Below are 19,139 nucleotides of genomic sequence, written 5' to 3' on the forward strand. Positions count from 1 at the left end.
TCTCTCTGGGCGTCTGCGTTGTGTAACCAGCCTGTCTGCCCTGAAATGGTAACCCAGTTAAGAGGCCGTTTTTCTTTCTTCTCAGAGGACACCATCACTATCACCCGGCCCACCACCTCCCACCTCGACCTACACTCCCCGGGTGAAAAACCCTTTGTCACCTCGGGGTTTTGAAAGCCCCAGCTCTCACTCCCCAATTGTTTCCACATTTTCTGCATTCCTGTTCTAGATAAAGGTCCTGCTGGTCTCCCTGTCTGCATGCTTCACTTTGCCCCCTCTCGTTACACCCAGGAAGCTCGGGGGCTAACCATGCATGGGTCCGAGATGTGTGAAGGGTGCATGTGCGCCAGCCGGTGAGGAGAATAAAGCCAAGACGAGTATTTGAGACCTCCCACCGTAAAGGAAAAAACACACACGGTGTTATTAGGTGTGCTGCTCGTTGGCCCATATAAACCATCTGCTTTTGTTCACTGTTGCCTGCCTTTGTACTGAGGAGAAATCCTGCAGCAACGTGTGATCTGATGGATCCATCCCATCCATGGATCTGGTGGTGTTGTTGTTAATTCTCTGGTCATGCAGAGCGTCATCCTGACCTCCCAGAATCCTCTGAGGCCTGTAATTTGGAGCGCCTGACTTGGAAGCAGCCCTGGAGCTAATCACCATTTGGTATCTGACAGATTAACCCACCATAGAAACACAGGCGCGCAACACACACACACGCGCACACACACCCGCACAGCACACACACACACACACACACACACACACACACACACACACACACACACACACACACACACACACACACACACACACACACACACACACACACACACACACACACACACACACACACACACACACACACAGACACACACACACATATCTTTGCTGCCTGTCTGCCTGCCTACTGCATGATTAACTGGAGATAAGGGAGTGCTTGAAACTCCCTGGATTCACAGGGATATTTAAAGCCTTCATGGAAATTTCCATAGGGAGAGAGGTGCTGTGGTGATGGAAGTGGTCCTCAGTGTGTGTGTGTGTGTGTGTGTGTGTGTGTGTGTGTGTGTGTGTGTGTGTGTGTGTGTGTGTGTGTGTGTGTGTGTGTGTGTGTGTGTGTGTGTGTGTGTGCAGGGAGAGTGATGCACAGTCACTCTCTGTTACTTCCAACAACTGTACATTAGCAGCTAAAGCTCGGGCCCCACTGTGCAGGCTCCAGTGAAGGCCTTCTCTGTGTGAAATGCTCCTGCCTTTGTGTGCATCAGACTGTGGCAGCCTCAGCCTCAAGGAGAGCGGGACAGCAGAGAGAGAGAGAGAGAGAGAGAGAGAGAGAGAGAGAGAGAGAGAGAGAGAGAGAGAGAGAGAGAGAGAGAGGCAGGGTGCAATGCACAGGAGAGCTTGGCCTGAATGAGCTCAGGAAAAAAAAAGACTGCTGCCAGCAAGTGCAGGGTCACGAACATTGAGTGATTTCCAGCCTCCATCGATATAACTATTCTTAGCGAGGGTTGTGAAAAAAAGAGAAAAGGATGCAGGGAGCTTTGTTTGAATGTGGGCTCCAAAGCGGACAGGCACTGTTATTCTTCATGGCCAAACAACTCCATTAGTTTGCCACTGTGATACTTTTCCTACCTGTGTCAGCAGGCCAGGTTGGATCTGCAGAGGCTGGGCACCAGGGGCCTGCGTCACTATGGGAACAGCATTCTCCATCCGCACAGAGTAACTGGTGTGCTTGGAAGGGGACGCCTGCAGCCCTGTGCGCAAATAAAGCACATGTACAGAGGATGTCAACAAATAGGTGCAGCACTGATAAACACTGCAACATGAAGAGCGAGAGATCACTGTTTTATATGCACACAGATTTATGTGGATTCAACAGATGTCAACACTCTACTGTGTGCGGATATAGCAACAGTACTTGGGGAAAACAAAAAACAGTAGTCATGGCAATAGGCAATAGTACGACAACAGTTCTAATAATGGATATTTTATAACCCATTCCACAAAAAGAATGAATAAAGAAACAGAATAATGCCTCGGAGCTTTCCCGCCCTCCCAGTGCAAACACAGAGGAGACAAAAGCGTGGTGAGTAAGCCTCGCACAAAGATATTACATTTCCTTTCAAATGATTAATTGCCTCATCAAGTTATCATTGAATCATTGTTTGTATGCCGCGATTGACTACCTGTGGGCTAAAGCGACAAAACAAAACAGCAAAAATGCAAGAACAGGAGAACTGTCTGTGCAGAGAAAGCTGTGGAGAATTTAAAAAGACTCCAGTGATGTAAATCTGGTACATTATTATTATTAAAAAAAATGCTGAATAGGTGAGTTCCATCTCTTATTAGTCAATTTATTGAACATGTTAAAAACAAAACAAACGATAATAATAAAGACAAGCAAAATACTTTCAAGGTATACAATTATAAAAAATAAATTCTCAAATAGTTTCATGTTCAAAAGGGGCAAGAAGAAGGTTACAAATGTTTCTGGTCCTACCCCCCTCTAGCGTACATTGTTCATGAAAATAAAAGTTTAGGTCATCGTCATCTGCAACCGTGATATTTGATTCATTGTTTTAAACAAATCATTTCTTTGTACAAAACAACCAAAAACAAATAACTTTTACAACGACAAGAAATAGCAAGCAGGAGTTCACAGGTCCTGCTTATAACCATTCAGGATTTGGTTTCTAAATAGTTGTTTGGATAAAGTTGCACAGTATTTCAGCTCATCATTACAGTTATTCCACAGATGAACACCTATTGTTGTGATGCAATGAATTATCATGGTCTGTTCTATTGCAACACACATTGCTGGCATTTGTTGCACAGATGACCATTGATCCCACTCTTCACACTAATGCAGGGGTGTCCAAACTTGTTTGACCGAGGGCCACATACAGAAAAACATACGAAGGGCTTGTCCACTCACTAGACTAGAGGTATATTGCCTCATAAGTGAAGTTATAAGTTAGGAAAATCAATCAAATGTAGGTATATGATGCTTGTGAGTGTTGGCAGCTCATCCCTTAAAACAGAATCCTCAGATTGATTATAATAAGGAGAAATAGGAAGGGTGTATTTCAAGCTTGCTATGTAAACAATTTGTATTGAGCTTTTTTCTTATCAACAAGATATGTTAGAAAATGTTTCCAACTTTAATTGACTGAATTTATTTATAAAGTGGGCTTATTAACACATGAATACTACTGTGTAATATATATTTACATTTATATTTAAGAAGTACAATATAAGACAAGCACAAGTTTCATTTGTGGGCCTTATTCAATTATACTTTTTGAATTTGTTGAGGTCCGCGGGCCACATATGGCCCCCGGGCCGTAGTTTGGACACCCCTGCTTTACACTAATGCGTACTGATTGGTCAGATCCTCTTACCTTGGAAGCCAGGTGGGCAGACGATGAGCGCCTGCTGGAAGGGGTCGGGCCGGGCGGTGCAGAGCTGAGGCCCCCCCGGCTGCAGGGGCATGCTCCTCTGGGCCACGGCCGCCATGGAGGCAGCAGAGGGCTGGTAGAGTGCAGATTGGTAGTTTAGTATGGAGACATCAGGACTTGCAAAGGAAAGGGTGGCATTGTTGGTGGAGGAGGGAACCAGGTTGGTGGCCTAAAGGAATGATGGGATCAAAATAAAAATCATGAGCGTGGAGGTACTGATGGGAAATAACAGGGAAGTGGGGGTTCCCCGGGGGGGTGCTGAACAGCAGGCACGGTAAAGAACAGAAAGATAACAGTATTCTGAGAAAACAATGCAAATAAAGCATAAAGGTATCTGGGTGGGCGGGTTTTTGTTTGCATGTATGTATGTATGAATGGGGATGCAATATTATTTATTTTTTGTGGTTCATTAATTATTGTATTTATTGTTAGTGTTTCATATATATATATATTTGATGTATTAAAAAAGTGGAGCAAGTGGAATGTTGTGTCATGTAGAAAATGTGTTTTCAAACCCCAACTCAAAATACAATTATACAAAAAACATAAAAAAACACATAAAGATGCAATATTATTTGATGACAACCATTTTCTTCCACTTTGTAGTTCTTTAATTATTGTATTTATTATTAGTGTTTCATATATATATATATATACATTTGATGTAAGTTAATTTATTTTATAAACATTTTTTTGGAGCAAGTTAAATGTTGTGTCATGTAGAAAATGTGAATTGAAACCCCCACTCAAAAAAGATATAACACATGCACACACAGATGCAGAACAAGCCTCGGATCAAGATAAGATGGGTGGAGGGGCATCCATCATTAATGGGAGCTAATGGAGGAATAAGGAAATTGGACTACTGATTTGAAAGCATCTTAAAATATGCACACTGTTGATTTGATTGATTAGAGGGAGGGAGAGAATGTGAGGAGAGATGCAATCAATGCTTAGAATAATCAACCGTCAATGAGTGAAATGCCAACGGCGCACATTTAGACTTAGATTCTGATCATCTTGTATCATTCATCAGCGTTTTTACTGGCAAACAAACTTCTTATTTAGATTATAATGATGACACTATACTGAGTATTACTCAAAGGCACATCATTCATTCAACCACACAGCAGCAATCAGTGTGTAAAGTCATAAAGAGATCATATTATAAGACCATTTAAATGTTACAGAATCATAATGAACCAAGATAACGAGCTGCAGCGAAACTTGACATTTAATGCCAGGGCTTCACTATCTAGCCTCCAAATCAATACGCCTGACTGAGCTTATATTTCCCCTCAACTGTCACTCGCTAATTATGTAAGCTTAGGTGACTGCTGCATGTCTTGACCAGTAATAAGACATACTCAGACAGCCTGGGAACATCCTGGAAACAAACAAATGCTTTTAAGAGGGACACCGTTTGCTCGTAAGTAGTATTTTCTCTACAAGACGCTGTCTAATTTTAGCCCTTTCATTAAGCGTACACAGGGGCGGAGGGAAACACAGAGACAGCGCTTTCATTTTTCATTTGCTCTCTTTAGCGTGTTCGATGAACACCAGGGGAGGGAACATAATCAATATGCCACTGTGGCATTCATCATAAACAAGCACGGAAGCAGCAAAACACACGGCAGAGATGCATTCCAGCCTTGCAAATGAATCGCGCTGAATAAATCACTAACTTAAGTCTGTCTATATGCCCTGAGAGCCGGGCGCGGAAAAAGACAAGCCGAGGGAATGTTAATCCATTTAAATCACAGCAAGATGGGGGTTTTTGTCGCATGCTACACAGTGTGAGCCGGCTCGATATAGTTGGTGATAAAGAACTCTGTTTACTGAATAAGAGGGGCGGGAGGAGGGGAAGAGAGCGGGATTTGTAACCAAGCACAATCTGGAAAACCTTGCAACACGACGCTCCGTGATTCCGGCGTAAGCCAGCAGTCAGCAATTTCGATTCACAAGACCGTACGGGAAAGAAAACGGTAAAGCACCACAGGCTCAACCCGAGGAAACGGGAGGAAAGAGGAGAAGACAGAGGAGGACAGGAGTGAGAGGAGGGGAAAAGAGAGGAAGCCTGGAGAAGGGATTCTTAAGGCCTGAAAGCCCCAGAATGCAAGGCAAGCAGGAAGTGGGGCTTGTCATGTGTGTAATCAGCACTTTGTGACAATCCCACAGGACCTGGGGCACAGACAGAAATGCAGGCAGACAGATATCCATGCACCAAGGCAGAAAGGCAGGCGAGTAAGAATGGAAACGTGCAGACAGACAGGAAAAAACATCCACTAAAGAAAAAGAACAAAGAAACAAACAGGCGCTCATGGGCTGCTGAGCTGGTAAACTACTGACAGTTGGGCGTTTAAAATACGATTATTTGGTTTAAGACAGCATTTGACTGGGCGTGTAAGCAAGACGCATCTTTCCTATTGTTGCTCGAGGCTTTCAGCTTTAATTATCCATTGTGATACATATACACGATAAATATTCCACTTCTCATGTCTTTTTTTTCAATGGAAACGCTGTAAACCATAGTTAAATTAATTAGCATCTCGCAGCATAAAAGTTCTCCATCAGCATACTGATGAAGGAGGCGTTACCTGGCTGTGCACAGTGTTCAGCTGGTTGTTGAAGGTCATGGTGAGGTTGGTGGAGGTGCTGGGGGCCAGGTGGGTGATAAAGGGCGTCTTGCTCTGGTTGACCGGGTCGTACATGTTGACGCGACGCTTACAGATCTCCATGTTTTGGAAGCACGACTTCACACTGTACAGGGAGGGAGACAGAATGAGTGCTGCGACAGTGTCATAATCAGAGGTGGGAACATAGGCTCAGGTGTGGGAAGGCTAAATCACTTTTTATTACCTGACGCTGCCCGCCTCCTATAGAAAAGAGATCAACTCAGTGAAAGCACCGCCTGCTGATCAGAGCTCTGGGCGGAGTTTAAATCTATCAAGTCATATTACAGGATAAAGGAAATACTGTTTAAACGGCAGTATGCAGAGAAGACGCTGACGTGTCGCACTTATCATTCATATAATACCATAATATATCATATATTTCCTTATCTGAGTCAGCTGAGCCGTATCTGGCCGAGCAATACTCACAGTGTCACATACTGTATGCAGAAGTATTATTTTAAGCAACACATTAGGTTGACGAAACACTCAACTCAAATGTAATTAAAGTCAGATCCACTCGTGTCTTAGACGGGGCAGTGATATCATAAACCTGTTACGCTTTCAAACACTCAGTAGTTTATTTATTTTTTAACCAGTTGTTCTATATTCACTCTATACTATGTGGCTTGTATCCTGGATTATATGTTTAAGTCATGGATGTTTAAAGTTCATATTTGTCTAATATTAGTTTACTTTTCATTAATGAAGTATGACGCTGCGCTGTCAGTACACTTGTCCCTGTTTGTGATTGGTCAAATGTAGCTAACCCCGCCCCTTTCACGTGAACGCGCTCTCAGCTGGAGAGAGAAACGCTGGCTTGATTTACTGAGTTGATAACCAGCGTCGTAGGACCGCTTAGCGAGATCTCGTTTGTTAGGGTTAGTTAAGATAACTCAAACATATCCAGAATATGTTGAACTTGCTTCGTAGTAGGCCTACAGGGAACAGGTGGCTGCATAGCAGCGCTAATGTCAAAGACACAAACATTATACATTATATTTTTATTTTACCAGGATGCAGTGACACAAATATTTGGGAAGGCTTAGCCTTCCCTAGCCCATACTTCTTTACTTTTACTCGAGTAAAGAAGTTTAGTCGGTATTTTTAAACACGAGTATCTGTACTTCTGGATGTGTGTACTTTTGCTATCTCTGGTCAAAATTCACAGTTCAAATGATTGATAAACAAACAAGCGGCACGTACTGTGTGCTGTGGGGGAAATCGAGGAGGTGCGTCATGGTGACAAAGGGGTGGTTGAGCGTTTCGATAGGAGTGATCCTCTTGTCCGCGTCGATGGTCAGCATCTTGGTTAACAAGTCGATGAACTCCCTCCTGTCGGCCTTCTCCGCCAGCATTTCGCTCCCCTCAAGGTCCGACGTCATGTTCACCTGAAACAGACACAAGCATCTTAGCATAATGACCCATTCAAGGTCTCTAATGTGTTGAGAAATAATTCCCCCACAGCTCATTCCCATAGAGAGGCCTATTAATACTTCATCAGTTAGGGTGCCAGTGTGAGTGTCACAGGGCCCAGTGATAACCTGGCACCTTAGTGACATTTTAAACATTTGCACTGGTATTTATAGTGCCACTTGAAATATCTCCTGGCGCCTTCGTCGAGATCTTTATCTATTCCTGAGATGCGAAAACAAACAAAAAACATGGACGCAATAAATGCTGCCCTTGGCTAGGTTCACAAAGGACCATTTTGTGAGAGCCTCAGAGAAAAGCTGACATGAGACAACCATAATAGCTGACATGAGACAACCATAATATATTTTGAAGAGGTTCTGGGAAGCTGCCTTGGAACATATCTGTATTAGACATTGCAGCTAAGGCTGTGGATAAATACTGGGCACAGCAGCAGATTTCTCTTATGAGAAGCTACAAAACTGTTGGTTTTTTATTTGAGCAGGGTTTACTTATACATGTGGAGTAAAGAATATAGCTAGTATGAGTTTGAGCAAACAAGTAGATTGTCAGGCAGAGACAGGGACAGTTGCAACAGAAAGGCAGCCATGTTTATTGTGACTGCCATGCAGCGGGAGCAGGCCTGTTTTTAATAAAGACGCAGCGCTTATCTGTAGGCCTGCTCCAGGGGCTATCAGATGTGCTGCCAGTCAACACCGCAAATCTGATTCAATTATCTTCCTCTATGCAGGTTATTCAGGCTCTGTAGCCATTCCTCTCTGCTTGCCACCTCCGCTGGCTGTGATAAAGGAATAATGTACGGAGTGAGGTGAGAAATAATCACATCGTCCTCTGCTAGTGGAAGAGATGACTTTGGGAAATGTACACAGTTTGGTTGGCACATGCATAGCATTTGGGAGGTGTGCCACAATAACCCAGGCTGAATAAGAAGTAGCCCCATAATTTTCCTATCATCCATTTAATTAAGATATATGAATATACTAGATAGGAAATGCATGTCCCGTGCTTCATTTTCTCTCAATAAAAGCAACATTTGACATTTTCTAATCTTGGCTTGAAATTAAAACGGTCACTAAGACAAGAGGCTTCGAATAACATGGTCAGCCTTGCGTGCCTTGCATGTCAACGGCTGTTTATGGAGCCACATCTGTGCCGTGGGGAGCGCTGACATGCCACTCTGGAGTAAGGGCAGGCATGGCAGATGTCGAGCAGTGAGACAGATCGGGCTACGCCTCGGGAGATGAGGGCTATGCAGGCAGGATGCAGGCCTGTCTCCTGCACAACAATATGACGTGTGCAATAAACTCGACTTTTCAGCAGGAAGAGAAGTAGAAGAGAGGAGAAGTGCATTTTTAAGTGCATGTAATAAAAGAAAGATAAGGTGCTGCTCCTCCTGCCGTGCCTTCACTCCTATCAACAGAGATATTGAAGGATTGCAGATCAAAGTGAATCATTTTCCAAGAGGCCGTCTACACCAGGCCTGCAGCGGGGTCCTGCATTTGCTCTAAGTTGGTCTCTGATTTACTCAAATTAGATATACTTGTGACTAAAGCCTCCCCGCATTTTGAGAGGAGGTTCATTATCTCTTCCTGGCACCCAGCCTCTGTGTCTTTCAGGGCCTTCAGCTACATCATCCATTATACACGCGGAGACAGATGCCCACAATGCTGACTTGTTTATACGGTCGGGATGGTGAGATAGGGCAAAATAGGCAGTTTTCTCCCACATTAGGCTTTTGCAGCTCTGCTATGTGTTTTCGTATGGCGTCTGGCTGCAGCGAGGAAGATGGGACTCGGTGCTTGAAGCGTAGGAGACAGAGATGACCCAGGGGATATTATACCGGTGCAGGTTGGTTTCATTAAAGTCTGTGCTGCCTGTGTGTGTGTGCTAACTGTAAACGCAACAAGCCCAGGCAGCGATGCTATCTTGTCCCAGCCGACAGCATGTTATTCCAGACAGGCCTGACAACGGCCCTGGGCGCTACTGGACAACCATAATTGTCTCCATCACTTAAGTCTCTCCCTCCACTGTGTATCCACATGGACAGGCCTGGTTGCATATGACCATATTCCAAAAGAAGTAATTAACCTGCTTAGCTCTGATCTCTTGGTGCGTCATTATCAGAAGTATGATCGAGGTGCACGATGACAAGAGAGTACTGTCACAGATTTCGAAAAAGCCCTGGGAAAAAAACATTGTAATTTTCCATCACCGCCGCCATATCTGCCAGCAGGACCAGTATTTGGCTGAGTGAGGGTGGACAAAACAAGACTCGCTATCATCTCCCCTGTCAGCCACGTCCTATCAAAATGTCATGGCTACCTGTGAACTTTCCCACCGTTGTGGAGAGATGAATTCAAACGGAGTCATAGAGGAAAGTGACATTACATGTAGTCGTGTTCGTGAGATATTTTCCATATAAAAGTGGGCTATATAGGGCACTCTCAGTGGTTCTCAAAGTGGGGTCAGGGGCGCTCTGCCATGGACTCTGGGAAAAGCTTTCATAAAAGTTCAGAAAAGGCTTCATTGCACACATTTGTTTTGTAAATGTTTGAGTCTAAAAAAACTTAACTTAACTTATCCTATAAATTGTATATTATTTCAAATACTTTAATGAGAAACTGTGTTAATGTATGCACTAAGACAAAAACACTTATTTTGACATTATTGTAAACTTAGATACATTTTTAAATTAGTCTATATTTGTCTATTAAATGTTCTTTTGGTACAGTGTTACTTGCAGCTATATTAATTCATGTAAGTGCATTGTTTTATGGGTATTCTGTGTTGAAATAATTCACATATTTTGACTACATCAGATCTAATATCTTTCTCTCACATTTCTATTGTGTTGTTCTTTCACATAAACAAGAAGGTGCAAGAGTAAGGGGCCTTTGGCAATTAAAAAACCTCACTTCTAAACAAACAGATTCCCAGAGGTGACATGCAGGGCTGTAGGGAGAGAGGAGCTAAACAGCTGAGTCATGAACACACACTATGGTGCTGATCTAAGAAACTGGGGATGTGTGTGTTTCTGTGTTCAGAAAGGGTGGGGGGTAAATCATTTTGTACAGTTGCCCTCTTCATGTACTATAAACGTACAAACTGAAGACCTAGCCACAACACTCACTCCAGCATGAAAAAGAAAAGCAAACTTTACATCGACGTTAACCACCCTCACCACATGTTCGGCTCAAATGTCTGTCTGTAACTTATTAGACAGCAGTGGAGCAAAAATGAAGAAAAGCCAGAGGCAGAGTTGAGGAGGAGTTTCAGCTGCTTTCATTTCACTCTGAAAAGTTCCATATAGGAGCCGAGCTACGACGCATCTGGAGATCAGGCCTTGGCAGGATAAATAGTTTAAAGGGTTTCAAATATTTGATAGATAATTCTCGGGATGTGATGGATCAAACCAGCCCTGAGAAGACCCAGCAGTGGAGCTTCAATTGCCAGAACAGGTGTATTTGATTCAAGCAAAAGACAAATATTGTACAAATCGTAGGGAAAAAAGAGTAATGCTCTCTGAATTAGCATACCTGCGCCATATCATCCAAGCAGTTGAAGATGTACTTGCGAGCCTCCTTGGACTTGATCCCCGTTTCACCCTCGTGGTCCTCTTGAATCTGCGGGAGACAAGAAGCAGATGTTCCTCTCAAATCACACTTCCCCTCTGGAAACGCACTATTTACATTTGGCTCATTACAGCCTCTTGTTGGTGATATGCAGCAGGACTCCGCTTGCCCTCTGAGCAACCCTGGGGTAGCACACAAACACTCATCTAGCAGCCGGGGGGACGGCATGCAGAGGCACACACTACATCACTGAGACAATATACAACATATAAACTTCACTCCACACGCGTGTTTCAAACACCTGGACACGCGTTAAAGTAAACTGTGTGAAAGTGCACGGACCAGTATAAACACATGCGATCATTCTTTTTCAAAGGATTTTCAAATGTACACAAAACTAATCTGTGTTGACTATAGAAACCTCCTGACTGAACACATGATATTTTTTAATTACAGTCAGCAAAGACATGCAGCTGCCATTACGTGGAAACATATGGCAAGGTCGAATTAAAGCTGAGCAATCACTCTCCAGAGTGGAAAAGAGTGGTCAGGATGGCTTCATGTTTAATTTTCCACATGCCAAAGACAGAGACGTTACAGCAGCGGTGTCAAGAAGAGATAATAATCTGTCCCTGTGTCAGTTCTGCTGTCAGCTCATATCTTCTGTAACTCAGAAACCCCCTTATTAAAGAACAATGTGTTTTAAAAAGGACTTTCTATCCATAAGGTCATACTTTTTTCACAGAGAAATTCTTAAAGGGACAGTTCAATCAAAAATCAAAAATACATCTTTTCCTTTTTACCTGTAGGGCTATATATCAATCATAATAGTTGTATTACCTTTTTGTAAGCAGTTTCAAGTAGGGAATGTTTTCCCTCTACTTAACTAAACCTGTATCAGCGCACATCAAGCTAGCTAGCTAAATAACTTTACAGCTCTGCCAAGGAGGATTGCATTCATATTTGAACCTCACGCTTTCATTAGCACAAGCCTCTAGGCATTGAGTTAATGCACGCTTCCTTCTTAATAGGTGGTCAGTTGGCAGGTGTTGTAAGGCAGAAAGAAAATACTTCCTACATGTAACTGCGCACAACAACGTCTGTGTTTTATCTTGAGTAACTGGGTCATGATTTCTGTAAAGAGATATTGCTTTTGTGTTTTTCAAATGTATTTTTTGAGCCCCACGAGCTGAATGCCATCTAGTCTAATTATATTCTAAAGAAAGCAGACTTTTCATATATCCCCAGCACTCACACAAAACAAACTAGATTAGTAAGTAGCACTACAATTAGGAGAAAGAAATGTATTTCGGATTAGGTGTGAACTGTCCCTTTAAAATTGCATGCAAAGGCTTCACAACATTTACTTGACAACTGCCTACAGTATGTGCAGCTGACTTAAGGGCATGTACACTATGTACTCTATGTTGCTTTATGTCTTCATTTCAAGGCCCTTATCATCATCATCATCATCATCATCATCATCATCATCATCATCATCATCATCATCATCATCATCATCATCATCATCATCATCGTCGTCTTCATCATCATCATCATCATCATCATCATCATCATCATCATCATTATCATCATCATCATCATCATCATCATCATCATCATCATCATCAGTGTTGTCAGTTTGGTATGTCACTGGGATTTATGAAAAAACTAAGGCACTCGTCTCTTCTCCTAGACACGATATAACATCACTCTAGAGCTGGATTAGTATTTTTGTGTAAGTCAATCCAAAACTTAGTAACAAAAGTTTAACTTGAGTTAATGAGGGTACAAAAGTGGACCTGCTTACCGAGTGGCCCACATGGAGGGACATTGGGAAGAGTTAGAGCAGTGCTTATACCCAGGGTCATCAAATCTCCTGCTCTTTAAAGGATGTTGTTGATGCTACCTGGAAGTAATTGCTTTCTTAGTGTCTATCATTCAAGCCGTACCTTAAGTCTCCAGAGAGGATAGGTGGAGTCGGGGTCTCTGTTGAAGAACCTGGTGGTCTTTGTCCCCGCACTCAACAGATACTCCGCAGGCAGACCCTGTGTCTGTGAGATGTATCGGATCTGCAAAACAGAAGATGAAACAATGTAATGTGAGACTTTTCCCCTCGTATGCATGATTGAACCGAGAGGAGCATTACATTAAGGAGCATGGTTATTCTTCCCAGTGACAAAAAGAGATACACTTTAGGATGGAGGCTTTTCTGGCAGATTGAAAATCTAGGCTGACATTAACGACTCCAGACTTATCCGGCAGCAATATGCACAGCACCCAAACAGAACCTCAGCTGAAGAGTTTAAGATTGATTTGAGACTTGTAAATGAGACACTTTGTGTAGTTTTTTGGGGGGAAATCAGGCGAGCTTGTTCAGTGATGGAGCACAACTTGCTCAAGGTTTTCCCACCGAGCCTCATCTGACTGATAGAGAAGGGGGAACGCGGCGATGTCTTGCTCTGGAGCACAGGGGCTGCGCTAATTGGACAAGTGGCTCTGTGGCATCTGTTCAGATAAACATGGAGGCTGCGCAAGAATCATCAGGGCCTGTCAGGGGGATTCAGAGAAGCATCCCACCCTCCCAAACACACTCGTGAGTGCACACTTGCGAGGAGAGAACACACACATGAACACAAGTGACCGTGAAGGAAGCGGTTTGGAGGAGCAAGCTGCAATCGTATGTTACCTGATCGTACTCTGAGGCTCCGGGGTAGAGGGGCCATCCCAGGAAGAGCTCCGCGATCACACAGCCCAGGGACCACATGTCTATGGCCTCAAAGAACGGCAGGCCCAGGATGATCTCTGGAGCCCTGAGGACACACAACACGCACAACATGGTTAGACATCTCACATAAACTGATGTGGTGGTGGAATGTAACGAAGTGCATTTACTCAAGAATTGTACTTTCAATATATTTGTACTTCATTTTTTATTTATTCTCCTACGTTTAAAAAGAGGAATAATGTACATTTCACTACATCTATTTGACAAGTCTTATACAAACAACACTTAACGAGCAACGATATATATTAACCAGGTGTTTTAGCTCACATGTTCACCTGTTGAAATAAAAATAAAGATTTCCAAAATTCTCAAAACTTGTATTCACAAATGTATTTAGTTCTTTGCTTAGTGTGTCAGATGTGACTGACAAAGACATACAAAAATGACACATACTTTTATAACTGCCATAACATTTCCAATTTCAATATAAGTCCTATGCTCAAAGGCCTGGAGCTTTTTTTCATACTTTCTATAAGATCAAAAGCCCAAATAATCTTGTTGTATATGTAGGAGTGAGCTGGACAATGTAGACAAGTTTTAAGCAACATTCCTGAACCCAAAGCGATACAATTAGACAACATACATAAACCGGCCTTAAGACCCTCTTCTTTCGGCAGGCCTTCGAATAAACTTTGAGCATGGTACACCTGGAGTACTGCCATTTTTATCGCTATCTCCGACTTTCATTTTTGTACTCTATTTTATATTTTATTTTTTGATTTCTTATTATTATTACAATTATTTGTCTTTTATTATCTCAAAGCGTATCAGTATCCCTTGTTGTGAAGCACTTCGAGATTTGTCTTGGCAGATGAGAAGCGCTATATAAATTAAATATATTATTTATACACAAGAAAGTACAAATTGTGCTTTAACACACTTTTCTAGTTTCACTCCAATCACTCAATCCATTAATCTCCGATGTCTGAAGGCTGTTGTGTTAACATTGATCTCTCAGTGTAGCCTTGTGGGCTCTTCCATTTTCACATCACTTGTTCAGGCAGTTTTCAAGGTGTCACACTGCAGATGAGTGATTGATAAGCACGCAGGAGCACCAATCAGTGAGCCCCATCTCTGGTATTTAGACAAGGGGACTGTGGGGAGGCAGAGGGGTATGTTTACCGAGTTTCACGACCCAGGGCCACAAAGCAATGTGGAAGCAATTAAGCCATGAAAATAAAACCAATGTAAATATTCTGTAGAGCATGCAATGAGCTCCATCCTGCCTTTGAGTTAATAATATCCCAGTCGAACACACACATGCGTGCAGGGCGGTGAGAGGACATGAAGAGACCATTTCAATGGAAAATGAATATCTATAATTTGAAGAAAAAAGATGAAATATTGCTTCAGTTGTTTGAGCAGCACTGCAGTCCAAGACAATTGCAGACACTCATTCAACATATGTTATATCCTGTCAGAAAGACTAATACGCTTCTGGTATGGTTCTGGTGGGGCTTAAAATAACCGAGAACACAGTGACTTTGCTCTCCAACGATGCAAAGCACTTTCAAGAGGTTTTCTGGCTGTCGTCACAATTTGGTTGGCGTTAATTTGAAATTTGAAATGTTGTCACCTCTAGCCAGGGGCGCCGCCAGGGATTCTGGGCCCCATGAAAAGATAATCACATTGGTTACTTAAACTTTTTTTTTCTTAATGTTCTAAAATGATTCGGGCCCCTGTCAGTCACGGGCCCTTAGAATCGTCCTAACTTTTCACTTTAACTTTAACTTAGATTGAACCATTGCAACTGAGATCATTCTCTTTCTGTTAATAACATGTCTACAGCAGCACACAGGATCTTAATGCCAATCTTGGGAAAGTTTCTCATTCATGGCCGAGTTCACTATGATTGGCGTGACCATGGTAACGAGGCTAGCGCTCCCCCTTAAGCCTGGACGGGCTCTGGCAGGGTTTCGGGTCACAGCGAGAGAAACGAAGGGGCCTGGCGTCGATCCCGCTGGAACTGTAGGTACCATGGGAAACAGAGAATGTGGAAAACAGCATGAGGGGACGCTATAGGACTTTATATGCCTGTAGGGGGGGCCATGGGTGGGCGCTCTGAGGGCTTGGAGGAGAATGAATGAACATACTTCGCATACTTAAAAGCTCATTTCCAACTGTAGCTCCCTGCCCTCTATTCACTGCTCCCTGACAAAAAAAGAAAAGCGAAAGAGGGCACCGAGTATTATAGAAAAGCAGAAAACGATAGAGGATGATATTCTGCGTAAAAAAGTGGAAGAGAGTTCAAGAGCTCAGTGAAGAGCTCCTGTCACAGAAGGTGGTTATTGGGGTCTCGAGGGCAGCAGGTTGAACAGACACCAAGACAACACTCTAGCAACAGTATCGTAGGGCACCATTACACACCGATACAAAGACACATTCACACACAATGAGCCGAGACGTCTATCAAGAGCCTGCCAAAGAGGGATAAAGGAGTCTGCGAGGAGGTGATAACAGCGGGAACAGTGAGGTCTGATGAAGGTAGGAGAGACAAGAGATGGACACCAAGACTGAGGTCAGCATGATCCCCTCTAACAGCCTGTTAGCATGGCTGGAGATTCACAGCAGACATCACATGTGACACAGTGAGGCAAGAGCACTGGGAATATTGTAAGTTAAAACTTCCAGAAGGTTCTGTGCCCCCTTGAATTTCAGCAAGAGACTCGCTCAATCACTTTTGGTAGCCAGCACATGTTCATTAACACACTTCACTTTCCTGTAATCCAGCATTGCTTTTTAGTCAAAAGTCAATTTAAATGGGCCCTATAATGCTTTTCACTTTCCTGTGTTGTGTTATATAGGATTGTGTGCATTGTGTGTTAATTGGTCTGCAAAGGCTACAATTCCAAATTTCTCTCCCACTGCCTGAAACACTTCGATTACGGCCCGTCCACACAGCGGCGTGCGTTGAAGCTTGCCGGCGGGCGTGTCTGAAACTCGACCAACAACCAATCACATGAATCTCCCGCCCCGGACACACAAGCACGCGGTTCGGTTGGCTAGAGCTTGTACTGGCATATGATTCGATTGGCTGACGCTTCCGTCGAAGCTTCAAAAGTAGAACATTGCTCAACTTTTGCAGCGAGCACCGCTCCCACAATGCAGTTTGGCGAAACGTGATGTCACCCCATTCAAAGTGAACGGGCAGAAGCGTTGAAGCTTCGACGCACGCCGCCGTGTGGACGGGCCGTGAGACTCCTTTGTTTACTTCTGTAACATAGTGACATGACCACATCACCCTCAAGCTTCTATTGGCTAGAAAAGAGGTGTTGCAGAACAGGCAGTATGAGAAAAATAAAGGGCTTTTTGAACATTAAAGCATGTAAACATGTCACAGTAGAGGAACAAAATACATTTACTAAATCTGAACATTTGCGTAATAGGGCCCCTTTAAAGTTCTTAGTAACTGAAGTCAAATCACTCACAACACAACAAAAGACAAAATCTCCTTTATATCGACTGAATGATAGACAGAGGTTTGTGTTCTATTTATATATATTCAAATATCAGTGTTTGTACTTTCAACTCTTTGCATATCATGCCGCCTGAGCTTAAGTTGATAATAGAAACAAGCAGCACTCAATCACCCTGTAACAGATATTGTGTTTTCTCCCTCTGCAATTCTTTTGAAAGTATAATGAAACCAATACGGTGCGGCAGCGCAGCAGTTCTGTGTTCCATTTGTCAACTAAATAGGATTCATTACGACACAAAACACTTACAGTATATCCCCTTTGTTTGTGAGGGTGAATTCTCCAAAAACATGATTTGACTTTGAGAAAGGCACATTATATATAAGGGAATTGCAAGTTGCAAACAGCGAAGGGTGTTCTAACAACATGAGGTTTTTTCTTTTTGATTGGGTTGCGAGGAAATTCTTCCCATCAGAACGCATTGTGAAGATGAAAGCCACAGGAAACCCTTTCATGAGATGTTCCTCCAGATCACTGTGACTCCAACGAACACATGCGGATCCAAAGACCTTCAACTTTCCCTCTTTCTTTTTTCCCTTTTACCAAGACACTGAACTAAGTCACTTCAAACAACAGTCCCCATCATGGCATGTAACTCGTACTCACCGACAGGCGAGACTGAATAACTGTGCCTCATTTGATGTCAAAGAAAGGTGGCATTCATAGCAGCCAACTTCAACAAAATGTACTTTCATTAGAGACAAATTAGTGCACGGCCTTCAGCTTTAGAGCCATATTGCTATGCATGTGTGTACAGCTCTGTGCCACTTTGCCCTTGAGTGTGATGGAGAGATTTGCTAGCCTAGTGTTGATGTTATGCTTGGATCCATTTCAGCCTGAATCTTCCTGGGTTATGCTCCAGTGCTCTACTTAGGCTGTTCTCATGGCTCTTCTGCCTCGCACAGAAAGATCCTCCCATTCAGCGAAAGACAGAGAGAGAGCCAGAGAAAAGGGAAGGTAAGGGAGGAAGAAAGGGAGAGGTGGTGCTCATGACATGAAACCACAAATGCAAATCTGGCCCGACCAACGCACCGCTGCCATCGCATGCAAAGCACCTCACAGCTGCTGCTGATGAAGACCTTTCACTGGCAGTGATAAACAGCACGCACAACTGCGCAGCTCACAGACCTCGCTCCTTTTCCGGCCCTTTTTCCTCTCTAAAGTAGCAGACGATATGAGATTGGCAATTTATGCAGATCGGACCATTTCAATTTTGTATGCTAAGCTGGATGCAACAGTTTGTTTCTATTAAAGGTTAGGGACTGTGAATGAGCAGCCAGGTGTTTTAGTGGTTGGCTTTTTGGTTAACAGATTTCTGGGGTGTTTATAAAGCACTTCGAAACAAAAAAGGACACCAGGAAAATATTGCCTTACTCTAAGCCAATAGGAAATTGTGTTTTTAACATGTCTAAGAATCAACTGATTGTTTACACAGCACACAGATAGATTCCCGTCGTATTAAAATATAAAGAGCAAAAGCCGCACTGAAGGATTTTCTCTATGGAAAATGTGTTTTTTATACTTTTGTCCTGACTGGCTAATGCAATAGTTCAAGTGGTTCATCCAATTACCTGCCAAGCATTTTTTTTAAATGCTTGCCCTTCAACCAACAGTTTCCAATGGCAGCTTCTTGGATTGCTCTGTGTAACAAACCATCCGGCAGTGTCAGGTAATCAAACATCAACAGTTACCATAAATATGTACCACATGGTGCAATCCACACTTCTCAACTACTTTCCGGC

The 19,139-nt window shown here is 43.1% G+C and overlaps 1 protein-coding gene across 1 annotated transcript in view; it reads right to left on the reverse strand.

Annotated features, from left to right (window-relative positions):
* The window catches only part of hipk2 (homeodomain interacting protein kinase 2), an 87,579-nt gene that overhangs the window by 13,790 nt on the left and 54,650 nt on the right, over nucleotides 1–19,139 (reverse strand). Inside the window, 7 exon segments of the mRNA XM_034084370.2 lie at nucleotides 1,630–1,751; nucleotides 3,399–3,624; nucleotides 6,053–6,215; nucleotides 7,334–7,518; nucleotides 11,098–11,184; nucleotides 13,086–13,205; nucleotides 13,823–13,946. Of these exon segments, the coding sequence (XP_033940261.1) occupies nucleotides 1,630–1,751; nucleotides 3,399–3,624; nucleotides 6,053–6,215; nucleotides 7,334–7,518; nucleotides 11,098–11,184; nucleotides 13,086–13,205; nucleotides 13,823–13,946 (1,027 nt within the window).

This window comes from Pseudochaenichthys georgianus, chromosome 6 (genome assembly GCF_902827115.2).
Source record: "Pseudochaenichthys georgianus chromosome 6, fPseGeo1.2, whole genome shotgun sequence".
In the NCBI taxonomy this organism is placed as follows: Eukaryota; Metazoa; Chordata; class Actinopteri; order Perciformes; family Channichthyidae; genus Pseudochaenichthys; species Pseudochaenichthys georgianus.